Genomic DNA, 15,609 nt, shown 5'->3' with positions numbered 1-15,609 from the left:
TTTGCAGATTTATTAACAAAGAATAAATGAAATATAACATGGTCCTAAGTATTCAGAACCTTTGCTCAGTTTTTCCCACACCTGGATTTGGGGATCCTCTGCCATTCCCACTTGCAGATCCTCTCCAGTTCTGGCAGGTTGGATGTAAAAGTTGGTGGACAGCTATTTTTAGATGCACAATTTAAGTTTAAGTTAGGGCTCTGGCTGGGCCATTCAAGAACAGTCACAGAGCTGTTGTGATGCCACTGCTTCGTTATTTTAGCTGTGTGCTTCGGGTCATTGTCTTGTTGGAAGGTAAACCTTTGTCCCATCCTGAGGTTCTGAGCACTCTGGAGAATGTTTTCCCACAGGATATCCCTATACCTTGCTGCCTTCATCTTCCCCTCGATCGCAACCAGTTGTCCTGTCCGTGCAGCTGCAAAACACCCCACAGCATGATGCTGCCACCACGATTCACTGTTGGGACTCTATTGGACAGGTGATGTGCAGTGCCTGGTTTTGTCCACGCGTACATTGTTAACTTTCTACAACTTTGTCCCATCTCCTGACTGAATCTCTGGAGCTCAGCCACAGTGATCTTTTACGTCCCTGACCAAGGCTCTTCTTCCCCGATATCTCAGTTTGGCCGGACGGCCAGCTTTAGGAAGGGTTCTGATCCACCCAAACATCTTGCATTTAAGGATTATGGAGCCCACTGTGCTCTTAGGAACAGCAAGTCCAATCAGCATAATAAAACACAGCTGGACTCAAATGAAGGTGTAGAAGCATCTCAAGGATGATCAGAAGAAATGGACAGAGTTAAATATGTGAGTGTCACAACAAACGGTCTGAATACTTTGGACCAAGTGATATTTTCGTTTTTCTTTGTTACTAAATCTGCAAAAATGTCAACATCTCTGTATTTCTCTGTCAATATGGGGTGCTGTGTGTGCAATAATGAGGGGGGAAATGAACTTATATTGCAGCATATGGCTGTAATATAACAAATTGAAGGGGGTCTGAATACTTTCCATACTCATTGTTTGTGTGCACTGCCTCATCCTGACTGTACTCTTCACAAATGATCGGTTTGCTGTGGTCAGTCTGAACAGTCCTACATGTACAATTAAGGTAGCACAGCATTTGTTCATTTAGAAGTAAATTTCACACCCTTCCGATTTTATTATTATTGTTGTATTAGAACAACCCAACCAGACCAAAACAACAAAAATAATAATAAAACAAGAACATTAATCATAAAATACTGAAAATGTACATAAAACACAATCTGTTTAAAGCTGACACAAAACATGCACTCAAAAATTCAAAAACAGTTCTGGGTAACTAGAAAAAGACAAAGAAATGACTGAACCACTTTATATCAGCAGAGTAGTTTATAAAAGATAAAGCTTTTAAATGTTACATACCATAATTATTTGTAGTCTTGATAATAATATGATAATTGGAGCCTTATCAAATTCCTAAAATGTAGCTTTATATTTCGATAAAGGACTATGCAAAAGTCTAAGCATTCATTGCAAATGTAACATATTCTGCTTTTTTTTTTAAGTCAGAATTGTGAATCTGTATGGGATATCAGCACATGCATCTCTGGAGGAATAGTCACACTTTAAAGAATGTGGAAAGGAGTTGGCTAGAAAATGGGGAGAAAGGAAAATTTAAACAGGCTAGTATGAAATTCTTGTGAAATAAAGGGTACTTAAATGAGGGAGAGGAGATGGGGGTCCCCAAACCACTTGCTCCACTAAGTCACGGATTCCCTATAGTAGGTCTTTGTTGAAAAGTTTATCAAAATGCATAATGAGATGTTATTCTCATTTAGAACAGATGAGTTTGTTTCAAGGGAGAACAATTGTTTCTCTAAACTCACTTAAGCATATATAACATATTTAAGCATAGAAGCTTGGTATGTTTAGTTCCACAGAATAACAGCAGTTACAAGGGTAATAAAAACTATGGCACTTCTATATGTGGAGTAAGTGCTTTCCCTTTATAAAATATCTATAGACTGTTTCAGTCACATATTTATATCTTTAAACCCATTCCCAAGAGACATTCCCATTCCCAAGAGTGCTGGACAGAATCAGTCTCTGGTCCTTGGAAAAGGTTCACAATATACTGTATTACATACGGGATCTTCTGGTAAAGCTTTTCTTTTTCACAAAAAGAAAAAAAAATATCCACATGAATATTCCATTAAAACACAAAAGTTGTCTAAGATACACCACAAACACAAGTAACCCCCCCCCCCCCCCCAAAAAAAAAAGCACCAATTTAAATTCCCATATCAGCTAGCAGTATGCAGGTCTATGTGCACATCTAACATACAATAAAATTTGGAGGGGTAAAGGAACACAACACATTTCAGAACCATTTCTGGTTGGTAATAGGACCCAGTCAGCCATTCCCTTTGGGAGCAGTCTTTCTTTAGATACCACAGACTTGGTTATAGGCTACTGTGAGCATCCTGATCCCTGAATGCTGGCGCTGGCACTGGTCTGAGCCACGCCAGGGGATGGCTCGCTGCTGAAGAGTAATTTCTTCAGAATTCTCATGTAGAAAGGCCCATACACCTGCTTGTTGTAGTTGATCATACAGACGGAATTGGCTGCCAGAATGCCTAGTTCAGGCTGTACACAGCCCAAGCCGTTTGGTGTGGGAGGAGGGTTGGCATTGGACTTTGGCATGGACAGGAAGGACATGAAGTACTGCTTAAACCTGGACTCTGCAAAACAATATAACATTTTCAAACCATGCACAAGACATTCAATCTGTCTCCCTCTGAGCAAATCTGGATCCTGAAACAGAGCTACCACAGAGATGGTCCACTGTCAGGTGTACCAGAGGGCCACCCCAGTCACCCACAAATCAAAGCTAGAGATCAGATAAGTTGCAGAGTCAAAATAGACCATTATTATCATAGTAGACATACACTGTGGACCATTAAACTGTACTAGTCTTCTCTGCACTGCCTATATTCAATACAAATACTAAATTTGATGTTCGTCAAAAGGTCTGTCAAAATATGTGGAGGCCTACTGTATGATTTTGGGGTAAATTATTGGGGTAACATTTTCTGTTCTTTATATTTTATTATGCTATTTAAGTTACTAATATCAAGTTCATTTTCTGTTATGAATTTAAAGCACACTGCAATTATTATTATTAATATTAACATACTTAAGATAAATTAGGCTTTTAACTAGACTAGTCAATTGCTGAACACTGAACAGCAGAGGGAAAACCTTAAAAACCATGCAGAGTGGAGAGTTTGCATCCTTACCGACTACACAGCGAATGGGGTTGTTCTCCTGTGCGATGCTACAGATTTGACCTTTAAGGGTCAGTTGAAGGTCAGATGATAAGGGTGGATAATTGCGCTCGGTCAGGGATTTGTTGAGCTCACAGCAGATGGGAGCACTGATGTTCTCCAAGGCTTCAGTCAGGTTAAAGTGTCTGGTGATGGAGATAATTACACATGCAACATAAATGCACACTGCTGTGTAGCTACCGCAAACAAGAAGCCCCTAATGTAGATTGGTTTGTTGACTTGACATTTCTTAACATGGTGTTTGCATTTCCTCCACCTAAAGAAAGCATTTCATCATGACTATTTATATGCTTTGCGTTCACTGACAACATGAAGGTATTTTGGCTTCGCTTCAATTAAAAAGACGGGCAATGGAGCCATGTCATCAATGCTACATACAGGAGGGGTGCCAGACCACTGCAGGTCATACACACCATTCACTCACACACTCAATTTAGTCACCAAAGAGAGCATGCAAACTCCACACACACACACACACACACACAAACCCTGAGACTGGACTTGACCCTGCATGTGTGAAGCCACAACTCTTGAATAATGCCCTTTTTAGCATGTAATCACCCCCCCCAAAAAAGCCTTTTGAGTTCTGGTGGAGACAAGAACACAACTGCATGTGGAAAAAACTTAATAAAAAAAAAAACCCACGGGTTGTGCATTCCCTCCAGGAGAACACTGGTTATCTTCTTGAGCTTCTCAGCAAGTATAGGCAGGCCAAATATGGAATCTCCAATGTTATTGTAGACCAGCAGCAGCACTGTAGCTACAGTTTTAAGGAGTTCTACATGCCGCTGCATCTCTTTCAGCCTTCCCTCATCAGTCATCAGAGTCTACAAAGACAAACGTTCACATAATATATATATTTTTAATACATCTATAAGGCATTTCAATAACCAAAGTGTGTTCTTGTCTTTTGTTGCTGTATTTGTGAGAACTAATCAATCCTTTAAACAGGTCTGCAAAATTACTAGTAATATCAGCAACAAATAAATAACTATGATTGGCAACAGACCTCAGGAAAAGGAATCTTCTGGCCATTGAAGAGTAGATGGACAAAAGCAGTGTTAAAAACCAGCATGGGACTAGGGAGAGTCCTCAAACTGTCGCCAGGCTCGGTAGGATTCGGCCCTGGAGGCATGGAGATGAGGACCTCCTCCAGTGATGATTTTATCCAGTTGGTAGTTTCATCCAGTGCACCTGAGCAAAATGTTGTTAGATAATGCATATTTCCAAACCATACATCCAGGCTTTATAGAATCAGCAGAGAGTCAAAACTACATTCTCACACATGCTACCAAGATAAGGGGTGGGGGGGAGCAAGAAAGGGACAAAAAAGGTGACCCACTGGGTGTCTTCTCCACAATGCTCTGAAACTTGGCCCTTTCATACTCCACAGAATTCTTTTGGAGTTCTGGTCGCAGAGTGGTAATTGTAAAATTCACCAAATCCATTTTCATCAGGTCCAAAACACGGAAGATTTCTCTGTGGAACACAGTGAGTCAGTCATCGGCGGCAAAAAGTTTTTCCAACAAGTGTTTTTTTTCTGCTAATATCAATATGTTGCTTGAATGAAATAATGAAAAATACCTACTTAAACATTGATACAATGTCACCAGGAGTCTCTCGCAGTTTTTTAACCTCATCATCCCTCATTGGCGCACACAGTTTGCCCATGGTATTGATAACATACGAGGCCAGTCCTTGGATATCTACAGCATCGTTATCAGCCTGCTGTCTGATCAGGTCCATATCCAGAACTTCCATGATCTGAGTCCGCATTCGGTTTGCTCCAGGATTCAGGAATGAGAGCAGAGTCTTAAAGAAAATGTCATGCAAGAATAAGAAGAAACGTAAATGTCAAGTAGTGGATGCAGACAATTAATGAACTGTTAATGTTCTGTGACCTCATGGGGGAAGGAAAAAAAAAGGACTTGCCTCTCGTATCTCCTCCAGAAGTCTGATGGCATGTTCATACTCTGGTGGCTCTTCATTAAGCTCAGATTCCAGACAGTCCCAAAATGCCTTGTGAACAATCTCTTTTACTCTTTTGTGCAAACTACATGACAAAGAAAACACAACTATGAAAAATGCTGTATTGATGCAATTATATACACACACACACACACACACACACACACACACACACACACACACACACACCACACAAACAAATAAAATTAAGGAGATCAATAAAAATATTACAATTGGGACAAGAACAGTCCAATGCATTACAATAGCACATTAACTAGTACAGAGTATAGAATGATAATCTTAGAAGTATGAAATTGAGGAATCACAGGAAGTAATGCCCCCATCAAACATAGTTCCTACTGTATTCCTATTGTATATCAGAAAATTTCGATTTATCAATGGCTTTTTCCTTCCTTGAGGCACAGGCAGTGGTTTGAGGTCCTCAAAACAAAACTAGTGAAATATAATAATTAATTAATGAAACTGAAATGTTGCACAAGTTTACTTTTGTTTCTGAATCAATGGCACCATTAATACATGCTGTAATCAAAGAAAGTCAAAACAAATATTTTAAAGAATATAATTGTTTGGCAGGGCAGAGTACCTGAGAAGCCTGATGTTGCATATTGAAATATGGAGAAAGATCATTTGTGTACCATTTTGTTTGAAAGCTACAGGCCTGTGCAGTTTTAAAAGTGAGCGTCTGACCAATGGTACGTTCCTGTAAATTGCTCCAGAAGGTAGATCTTCACCGTTGCATTTGAAGGAGCATTCAGCAAGGGACACCCTTATCAAGTCATTGTGCCCTTCTGATTATGGGACCGCTTCCTTAACTGCTAGGCCACCACTGCCCCATTGGAGCCATAGAAGGATGCAGCCCTGTGCATTTTAAACCCAAATATGGACATGTCCACTTCCAGGTCGTGACAGCCAGGATTATTTTAGTCCACAACAGTCTTTAAATTCTTTGTGGTTTATTACGGGTAGGATTTAACTTTAATGTGGATTTTGGTAGCTTATTCTTATTGAACCAACTTAATATTTACCATTGTGACTGCCTGTTTTTTTGGCTACTTCTGTGTTTCACTCCTATTTGAGAAAACATTCTACGGGCATTCCCAGGTAACTAAGATTTCATCTGTATACAGCTCCACAGCCAGTGAGATATCACACCTATGTTGAATTTCTGTATGGCAGACTAGACTAAAGTAACGTTTTGGTCAAACAGGGTTCATATTACATTACACATTAAAGGGAAGTTCTAAATACATGAGAGAGCTGCCTAGACTTACCTGTATTCTACATCAAAACTGCAGAATGAATGCATTCTATTCTCTGCTATTCTGTAGAATTACCTGTTAGGAGGTGGATCTGGCTGGTCCAAGCGAAAGTCACGGTTCACAATAATCTCATGAGCAAGGCACAACTTTGACAGGTCTTCAGCAGAAGCCATGACCTCATCAAGTGTTAACGTTTTTGGTGGGCTACCTGTCAGTGTACATGTGATCATGATGAATAAATGAAAATATACAGGCTCTTTATGAAGCAGTCTGTGTGGGAAGACTAGCAGGGTTGTAACAGTGGGAAGTGAAAAATCGGGGACGTGTAGAAGTGGAACACTTACATGAGGGCGAGCTGTGCTTGCTGGAAGACTCGCTCATGAAACTCTGACGGGACAGCTCAGCATCGCTGGAAGTCACACTGTCATGCCTATCCAGTGACTCTGTGTCACTACTTTGGTCTTCACTTGTTGATGTAGAAGTAGGCCGCTCATCATTTAGGGGCATTGTGGGAAATCACTAAAAATAAAGTAAAAAGGAGTAGTGTTAAAACCAGTAATTTCTAAAAATTTCTAGATGTGAACACACACACACACACACACACACACTGAATGTTTAGCTGTACAGTATCCAGGGCTCTCATGCACAGCGGTGACAGCCAAGAGCATCTAGCTCCCCTTCACTATGCAATCGTGCTTGAAGCTGAAAGCTTTGTTTCGCTTGTGAAACATGCTGTAGGATTTTTTTGCAGGTAAATTAAGTGTGGGAAATGACACGTGAGCATGTGAATGTGTTGAAATGCATGTGTCTCAGGCTCAGTGGGTGTGACTTAAGAGCCCTGACTGAATCAGTGATTAATCATTAAAATATACACTGCTCAAAAAAATTAATGTTAAACATAATGTAACTCCAAGTCAATCACACTTCTGTGAAATCAAACCATCCACTTAGGAAGCAACACTGATTGACAATCAATCAATTTCACATGCTGTTGTGAAAATGGAATAGACAACAGGTGGAAATTTTAGCCAATCAGCAACGAATCCCCAATAAAGGCATGGTTCTTCAGAATTAAAAAGTTGCAAAATAGAATGATGGGGAAAATAAAATTTAATACAGGAGAGTAACGTGTACCCCAATGATTGTGTATAAATAATCAGGCGCACGGGTCAAATTGATATTACTCAGTCTGAGGTGCAGGAGTTAAAACATGAAACAGAAATAAAGAAGACAATCCGTTAAAATGGACACCATGACAACACCCACTCAGGGACAAACAAAGATTTAAACTGAATAAGACAAGCCTCGGGATTACAGTATAAAGTGAAAGGAAGCAATGTGTGTGTGTGTGTGTGTGTGTGTGTGTGTGTGTGTGTGTGTGGGGGGGGGGGGGGGGGGTCACAAGACCATCCGGTCTCCATGGCAACATTTGAGAACAATAGCAATACACAAGTTGCCACCCAACACAACATGTGGCGATAGTGCAAACCTGTCATTCATTCCTTATCTTGAATGTCAGGAAGCTCTTCTGTATTTAAAACCATCGGAATCATTGTATGCTGTGTGAGATATCTATCTATTTACACACAAATATAGCCAATTATTACAATTTGTGTTCTAGTACACAAAAATTCTAGTGGTTATCAATCACCATACATAATTACACTTGTTTTATTTCACCACAAATCGATTTATAAGCAGGCCAGTCTCTCCAGCTGATTCCCAGCAGTTCCTGCTCACATTTTTATATAGTCAGTTTTCTCCTCCTTGTTTTAGACTGTTCATATCTCAGCTCCGTAGTCCACGTGTTAAAACGTTCGTAGCCCTGATGTCTCATCAGTCACATCACCAATGGTTTCCCTACGTTCAACATCTGTGCTAGATCTGTGCTAGTTCCAGACTTCTGCTGGGTTTCCATATGCCCTTGGTCCGGTTTAAGCTCAAATCAGTTTCTGTTGTTTCACGTTGTTTTTTTTCCACCAGAAGTGAAGCACATTTTCAAGGTCTACCTCGATACATTAAAACTGCACCTTCAACATTCCTGCTGCATCCTGCGTTCCTTTTGTTGCGTCCTTATTCGTGATACCTGGAGTCCAGGTAGTCACACACGTCACACGTCTTTCTCTGTGACAACGGATTCGAAGTGTTCACAAAGGCACAAAGGATCGTTCCAAGCGTTCCAGAACAACACGCTCGCCACTTGAGCGCGTCGCATCGTTCGAAGAGGGGAAGGGGATGAAGATCTCACGCCAAACTCTGCTCCTAGTGGCCGGATGGCGCCTGTCAAATCGACCCAATAAGGACAGCAAGCGAATGAGCTCTCCCGTTACACACACACACACACACACACACACACACACACACACACACGTTGGTCTTCGGTACACGTGATCCGAGCAGTACACCAAAAACAAGGACGAAGTCAGTCCGGCCAGGGGCAAAATAACCAAATGACCAGGTTCCGACTCCTTCTCTCGACGGCCACTTTACTACAGATTATAACGTGGCTATTTTGAATTACGCAGCGCATTGACGTGCAGTCTTCAACGCGACGACTGGCGAACGTCGGGCTACTCTGACAACAACACACACGACAGCGACCCTCACGACTCCGTCGGCTCTTTGGACGCCACAGGGACGAATTGTTTAAAAGGGCAGAACGCAAAGCTCTCACCGCAGACGCCTCCTCGGCAATCGACGTGCGAACAGACACATCAACTTTCGGCTGGTTTCGGCGTCTTCGCGTCGAACATGCAGGAGACACTTTCTGCGTTAACTGCAGGTTTTAAAGGACACAAGCAACCAGCTGGCGGACAGAACGATATATTTCGGGAACGTACCATTCGCTCGTCGGACGGGTGTCGACGAGTTTTCCATCTGCGTTGTTTCTGCTTGTCCTAGCAAGCTAATTATTAATTCAGAATTCTTTTTAACATTTACTAACGAGTACTTAATTGTTTCTCCATTTAATCCAAAGGAAATGTGCAAATATAACTCGGATTTAAAGGGTTTTTCTTTACCAATTGAACCCCTGCCACCACATAGACCAACGATGGAACGTTCGCATGGATGGCTTTGTTTACGGACGTGACGTCACGAAATGGTATATCCAAAAAGTTTAAATGGTTCTTATAAATGTCTTTTTAAAATAATGTTTCTTTTCCCCGAATAATTAGTCATCTCATTTCGCGCGTTCGGTGGATTTCTCGATCCAACCCGTATTAGTTAAAGATGTTTCCCTTCAGCTTTCTACGAGCCAGGCTCCTCCTCCGTGTTTTTTTTCGAAACTGTTTTTATTTAAGTTGAGAGCTCGGCGAATAGACATGGCTGGAACCGTCGTCATCTTTTTAGTGATAATAGCAAGCCACTACACGGCCCATGCAATCGAACTCGAGTGCAACATGTCCATAGTGCACGGTTTAATTTTTGCTCGGCGTTTTGTAGGTCGTGTATGGGCTCGATTATCAAATATGGCAGACCGTCGAGGAAATTCTCCACCAGAGAAACTCTGTTGCACAACAAACTGTTTAGTGTTCGCCGGTGCAGTTTACAGAGAGCACATCTCAGATGTGTAACCGGTCGAGGAATGATGCGTTTGGCTAAAATACAACGAGACAGTGACAGACACACAAAAATGCCAAATGGGCTGCGTACCCTTGAAATTACGATGAGAAAAAAATCTAAAGATACAATATTATTATTATTTGACTGAATTGTATAATAGTCTTGATTTCTTAAGTAATCAGATATAGATAGTATAAAGAGCACAAGTTTAGAGTGCTCCTTAGTCAAGATAGTTGCTGTTAAATAATTGATTTGATATCAAAGGTATTTGACCCATGTTAGGCATGAAATAAAGCATGAAAAGTGCAACGATTCATTTTTTTCGAAGGGCAACTTCTTGGTAAAATGACAGCGTCCACGCGAGGCGCTAGAGAGCAAATAAAATCTGCACCACAGAGGAAGAGGAGCGGCACTTCCGGGGGGACGATGGCGCTCGATTTGACTCCAAGGTTTAGGAGGCTGAACAGTCAGACGAGATCATTTCGTACCAATGATCGACCGACAGGTCGGTGTGTCCTTTAAAAAAAAACAAACAAACTCCTGATTTAACTTGACCGCTCATGTTTCCATTTTTGCAGTTATATATAAACGGTTGTATGTATGTAAGTGCAGTACAGGCCAAAAGTTTGGACACACATTCTTTTTCAATGTGTTTTCTTTATTTTCGTGACCATTTACATTGGTAGATTCTCACTGAAGGCATCAAAACTATGAATGAACACATGTGGAGTTATGTACTTAACAAAAAGTGGCCCATTTGGGTCACAGGATCATTTAGTTTAGATTAAAAAATCTCAAATAAATGCAACACCATTCACAAACATATTTCTCAATTCAGCAACAAATGTAACATGCTTCACACGCATAATTTATGCATTTTCAGTATTTTAGACCATGTATCGAATCCCGAGTGGAATCAGATAATTTCAGATGTTACTCTTGTATCCAGGGTATGTCCAGACACCAGGCTGTCTGTGTTGACATGTGACTGATGAGCAAGCGGGGAAACTCATTTAAATTCAGCAGAAACACAGTAACAAAACACTGCAGGATTTGCTTCATATTGATTATTTTTGTCTCGATTAAGTCATAACTTGTGATTTCACAATTTCACCATGACAATGCACGAAAGTAGCGCAATGTTGTCACCATTACATCAAACTTTTGAACATCAGTCGATGTGATTGGCTGTAAATGTTGGAGACATTTGATTGGCTACCTTTTGAAAAAACATATTTGTGAATCGAGCGCCGTCAGGGCGGTTTCAAAAATCCACAAGTGAAGGTAGGGGTATTCACAAATAAATACGGTGGTGTGGAAATGCAGACTTATTGGTTAGTGAATAAATGTAACTGAACTGATATGTTTTATATGCAGAAACCCCCTACTCCATGCCACTCATTTGTCTGCAGCATTAGTTTTAGGAAAATTATATAATTTTTAGACTACACTATCTGCAAGAGCACTTGAAGTCTTCTCACAAGCAACGATGAATGTATTTTTTTTGGCAGGTAGCGCTGGGCCCTTCCGAGCGACGCAGCTGTGGCAGAACATTGTCCAGGCTCTGCAGAGTCAGGTGGAACTGCAGTGCAAGCGGCAGCACCTGCGCCTTCACAGCAACTGCTTCACGGGGGCGGACGCGGTAGACGTGGTCCTGAGTCATCTCATGCAGAATGTCCTCTTCTCCTCCAGTGAGGTGTCCCGACTGAAAGCCACGCGTCTCTGTCAGGCTTTGATGGAGGCCAGGGTCTTTGAACCTGTTGGGATGAAGCTCTTCCGCAGGGAGAAGGAGACCGTGTTTCAGGACTCCAGCAGCAGCCTCTATCAGTTTCTGGACTGCAACACGCTGCCAGGTTCTGGTAAACGCCACAGTGATGCAGGAAGTGTGAGCCCTGACTTGCAGAGAAAGAGGAGAAAGGGGTCCAGGTGGGTGATGGTGAATATTGTTCTGTCTGTATAGTATATGGAAATCTCTTCAATCTGTGTAATCATGAGAACTCATTTTTGCACAGGCTGGATGCGTTGAGGACCATTTCTAACCCTCTGGCAATGTGCTCATCAGAACAAAGGGTAGAGAGACTGCTGAAGACAATCAATCTCAACCCATCTGTTCCTCCAACCTTGAGTCAACCACCATCCACAAGCTTCTTTTCCAAAAAAGGTCAGATTTTCTTGTTCCGGGGAGGTTAAAGCTCATGTAATATTAGCGCCTCTTAAGTCCATATGCGTACCATCCCAACCTAGGCTATGGTGCATTTAGGCAGAAATGCTCACATTTATTATATTTCATTGTATTGCACACTCTGCATTACTATGGTGTAAAAGTAACATTTTATTCTGAAAGCAAAATAAAAAATAAATAAATTCAAGCACTTCAGCAACAGCAATTGCACAAACAGGGCCACAAGTTCTGAACTTGTCTGGTCTAGGGGGAAAAAAAGTGAACTAAATGAAATACATAATACATTTATGTTATGAAACAATAGATCATGCTTGATTTTCATCAAATCATGAACCATATACTAACGCCCAACTCTATAACCCACTCACAATGAGGCATTTTCAACACTGCTGTATTTCCCGTTTACTTTAAGCCATTTTACTGAAGTTCCTCAAAAGTACATTTAAATGGTCGTCCAATTTTCTCTACTGTAGCAAGCAGATGCTGGAAATTGCCGTGCTGTTGCTTTAAAAATTCGCTCACTCAGGCATGGTTGCTGTTTGTGTGCATCTAGTGGTCGAGGACGTTTGGAGGCAACAGACACTGTTACAGCTGCTTCAGATCGTTGACCTTCCGGTTCTTGACTGCATTCTTACATCACCGCCAAGGACTGAGCCACGACGTCATGCTCGACTCCGGAACCATGGTGACCTGGTCATCTCCAACACACGTGTAGAGCGTGAGATACCCCAGAGCCTGAACCTCCCACAGTAAGTGAAGTGATACCTTCAACAGGACCTGTCGATGCGACTTCAGAATCTTTCAATGCTGTTCCCAGAGGCCAAGCTCACCCTTTAAATGTGTCTCCTGCCGTCATTTCTACTTGACCTGTATAATACTGAGTCACCTTGATCACCTGATACAATGTTTGTATGTAGTGTATAGTACTGCACCTGTACTATGCACCTGATAACATACTGACCATTTTGCACATCTCTGCTCATTTTGCATGTTTGTCTTGTCTTGTGTGTTCTGATTGAAATATCCAACAAATCCACTTAGAAGCATGACATAGATGATGTTGTCCAGTTATGTCCTGTTTATTGTACAAAAAAAGTTTTACTTTTCTCTTATAGATTCTGGTACAGTATTTAAGTTTTAGTTAGTATAGTTTAGTGTGTATATACATATATACACACACACATACACACACACACACATTTTCTTTCCTTTATGATTGCATTATGGGGGGGGGTCGGTGGGAAACATTATTTTAATACATGGTGCACTGTGTATACTGTTCTACTGACCATAAACCAATCTTGAATATAAGCCTGGGGTTTGTTCGCTAGTGTAAGGTCAATGGCATCCTCAGGATTTCTATACAAAATAAAACAAGAAAGTATTGCTGGGAGGAGACAATACCAATGATTGACGGGTCCCACACACAACTTCCTCATTCTGGATTATTTAAATCTCTTTATTTCTCTTAAAAAAAAAAAGAAAAAAAAAAATCAATCCCCAGCCTGAAACCAACAGTATTTTACTATCAGCTCATACTGTCCTGTAATGGTTTTGTAGGCTGGACTCTTGGCTGGCAGCAGCCGCAGATTGCCTGGCTCTCTTTCCTGATCAGCTCATCGTAGTTACAGGAGAACAGCTTGTCCAGCTAGGCACTGAAAAAGAGCAGGAGATGGTCACCAGACAGAAGAAGCTGCTGTTTGATGTCATTGCTAAATACTACAACAGCCAAGACAGGCTGCCCCTTCTCTCTGGACGCTATCTGGATATCCAGATTGGAATACTTCATCTGCTGGGTAGTGTTTCTATTTATTTATTTATTTATTAGCTTTGCTCATACTCTGCAATCGAAGACCATTTCTAAAGCTTTTTCTAAATTAAGCCCTGAAGTCACATTGCACGTGATGCTGAATTCATATTAGACACGGGAAGGACAGAAGATGCCCTCAGAGCATCCCAGCTCTGCCTGCGCCTGCTTGAGCCCGGTTGCAGAGACGAACTGCGCCGGCTTCTGGACTTTATGGCCATTGCAGCTTCCCGGAGTGCATGCCGGCTACAGAAACAGGTATGTCCTCATTCAAAATACCCGATATCAGTAATTTAAAATGAAATCAAATGGCAGCTCTCAGTGACATGTTTTGTTCCGGCTAATTCACTGCTAATGTCAGTGGATTCCTTCATGGTTCTAGTTGTTTCCAGATTGAAATTAGCACACAAATTCAGATCTGTGTGAGTCGAAAGTGTGATGGTCTGTTCTGAAAAACCCGCTGTAACCTCGAGCGTGTAACAGAAACCTTTGTTTACCTGCCATTGAAGGGTGTCAAATCTTGTGTGTTTGCAGATGGAGAATCGAGTGCTGCTTGTCAAAACATTTCTCGGGGCGTTTTTCCAGAACAAAATCATGACCCGAGCCCAGGATGAACAGCTGCTACTTTTCCTTATGGACAACCACACACAGCTGTTTAAGGTTTGACCAAAATATTGAATGCTACTGTACTTTAAAATCAAATCAGTCTGTGTAACTCTGAGTGGTTCTGTAGCTGTACATAATCTTTAACTTTTCAGACTCCATTATCACTCATTGAAAACATGAGAAGGACTCTACAAAGCCTTCAGCGTGGAACAGATCCAGATAAACTGCCCAGTAAGTGCATCACCTATCTATTATAAACAGAAACACACAACATTAAAACCATTCCTGTTTTGCAACCGAAACTGCCATGGGCTGCAACAAAGTCGCTGCAGGACCAAGCCGAACTTTGCCCAATGCATTACACTGCCTCTACGTGTTTTCCCGATTTTCAGCAGTGCATCCTGCTGCCAACGTTATTCACTTCACCTGTCAGTGGTTTTAATGTTTTGGCCATTTTACATAAAGCGTGCTTGTCGAGACGTCTGATTTTTTTCCCCCCAGTGTTCAGGTTCTGCCAGCAGGTGTCCCTGCAGAACTATGAAGAGCAACGGGAGATAGGCACTTTGGAAGGTTTGAAGCTCCTGTTGCAGCATATTTCCCACAGCAACACTCTGCCAGAGAAAGACAGGAAGCGCCTACTTAAAGATTTTCAGAAGCACCATCCTGTAGTGTTCTTGCAGCACATCTCTTCCACTTTCTAGTGACAAAAGTACATATTTATGTACATGTTGCTGACCTAAATACCTGGTAATTTAAACAATTTAAGTCATTGTAGGGAAATGGTAGATTAGTGTTTCATACCAGTAATTGTCTTACATGCATATATATATTATGCAGATTTTCGAATATCGCAGTTTTTTCCCAATCTGAC

General features: G+C 41.4%; 2 protein-coding genes across 5 annotated transcripts; one reads left to right on the top strand and one right to left on the bottom strand.

The window, feature by feature from the left end:
• Positions 1-1,141: 1,141 nt before the first annotated feature.
• tcp11l2 (t-complex 11, testis-specific-like 2) lies at positions 1,142-9,650 on the bottom strand. 4 transcript variants are annotated; one of them, XM_028955033.1, is made up of 10 exons: positions 9,420-9,650; positions 6,924-7,098; positions 6,655-6,787; positions 5,264-5,384; positions 4,920-5,143; positions 4,674-4,810; positions 4,341-4,525; positions 3,977-4,158; positions 3,284-3,456; positions 1,142-2,725 (listed from the first exon to the last, which is right to left on the bottom strand). In XM_028955033.1, exons 2-10 carry the CDS (start codon positions 7,084-7,086, stop codon positions 2,454-2,456), a joined length of 1,590 nt encoding a protein of 529 aa, XP_028810866.1. In that variant the 5' UTR covers positions 7,087-7,098; positions 9,420-9,650; the 3' UTR covers positions 1,142-2,453. The 4 variants fall into 4 exon arrangements, with proteins under 4 accessions (XP_028810866.1, XP_028810865.1, XP_028810867.1 ...); XM_028955032.1 differs by lacking the exon at positions 9,420-9,650 and adding an exon at positions 9,254-9,401; XM_028955034.1 differs by lacking the exon at positions 9,420-9,650 and adding an exon at positions 8,610-9,131.
• depdc4 (DEP domain containing 4) lies at positions 9,430-15,609 on the top strand. The gene is made up of 10 exons (XM_028955031.1): positions 9,430-9,682; positions 10,472-10,648; positions 11,655-12,069; positions 12,156-12,304; positions 12,879-13,074; positions 13,886-14,121; positions 14,248-14,390; positions 14,667-14,792; positions 14,891-14,969; positions 15,240-15,609. Exons 1-10 carry the CDS (start codon positions 9,649-9,651, stop codon positions 15,437-15,439), a joined length of 1,755 nt encoding a protein of 584 aa, XP_028810864.1. The 5' UTR covers positions 9,430-9,648; the 3' UTR covers positions 15,440-15,609.

This window comes from Denticeps clupeoides, chromosome 15, assembly GCF_900700375.1.
Source record: "Denticeps clupeoides chromosome 15, fDenClu1.1, whole genome shotgun sequence".
In the NCBI taxonomy this organism is placed as follows: Eukaryota; Metazoa; Chordata; class Actinopteri; order Clupeiformes; family Denticipitidae; genus Denticeps; species Denticeps clupeoides.
The sequence above is the reverse complement of the archived record's forward strand: the minus strand, read 5'-3'. Positions and strand labels throughout refer to the sequence as shown.

Excerpts from the sequence above, each read along its gene's own strand:
- depdc4 (XM_028955031.1), top strand. The coding sequence starts at position 9,649 with ATGGCTTTGTTTACGGACGTGACGTCACGAAATG. Across the intron at positions 12,305-12,878 it reads AAGCTTCTTTTCCAAAAAAG|TGGTCGAGGACGTTTGGAGG; the intron begins GTCAGATTTTCT and ends GTGTGCATCTAG. Across the intron at positions 14,391-14,666 it reads CATGCCGGCTACAGAAACAG|ATGGAGAATCGAGTGCTGCT; the intron begins GTATGTCCTCAT and ends GTGTGTTTGCAG.
- tcp11l2 (XM_028955033.1), bottom strand. The coding sequence starts at position 7,086 with ATGCCCCTAAATGATGAGCGGCCTACTTCTACATCAACAAGTGAAGAC. Across the intron at positions 3,457-3,976 it reads CTGGAGGGAATGCACAACCC|ACACTTTAACCTGACTGAAG; the intron begins GTGGGTTTTTTT and ends CTCCATCACCAG. Across the intron at positions 2,726-3,283 it reads CCCCATTCGCTGTGTAGTCG|AGTCCAGGTTTAAGCAGTAC; the intron begins GTAAGGATGCAA and ends ATTGTTTTGCAG.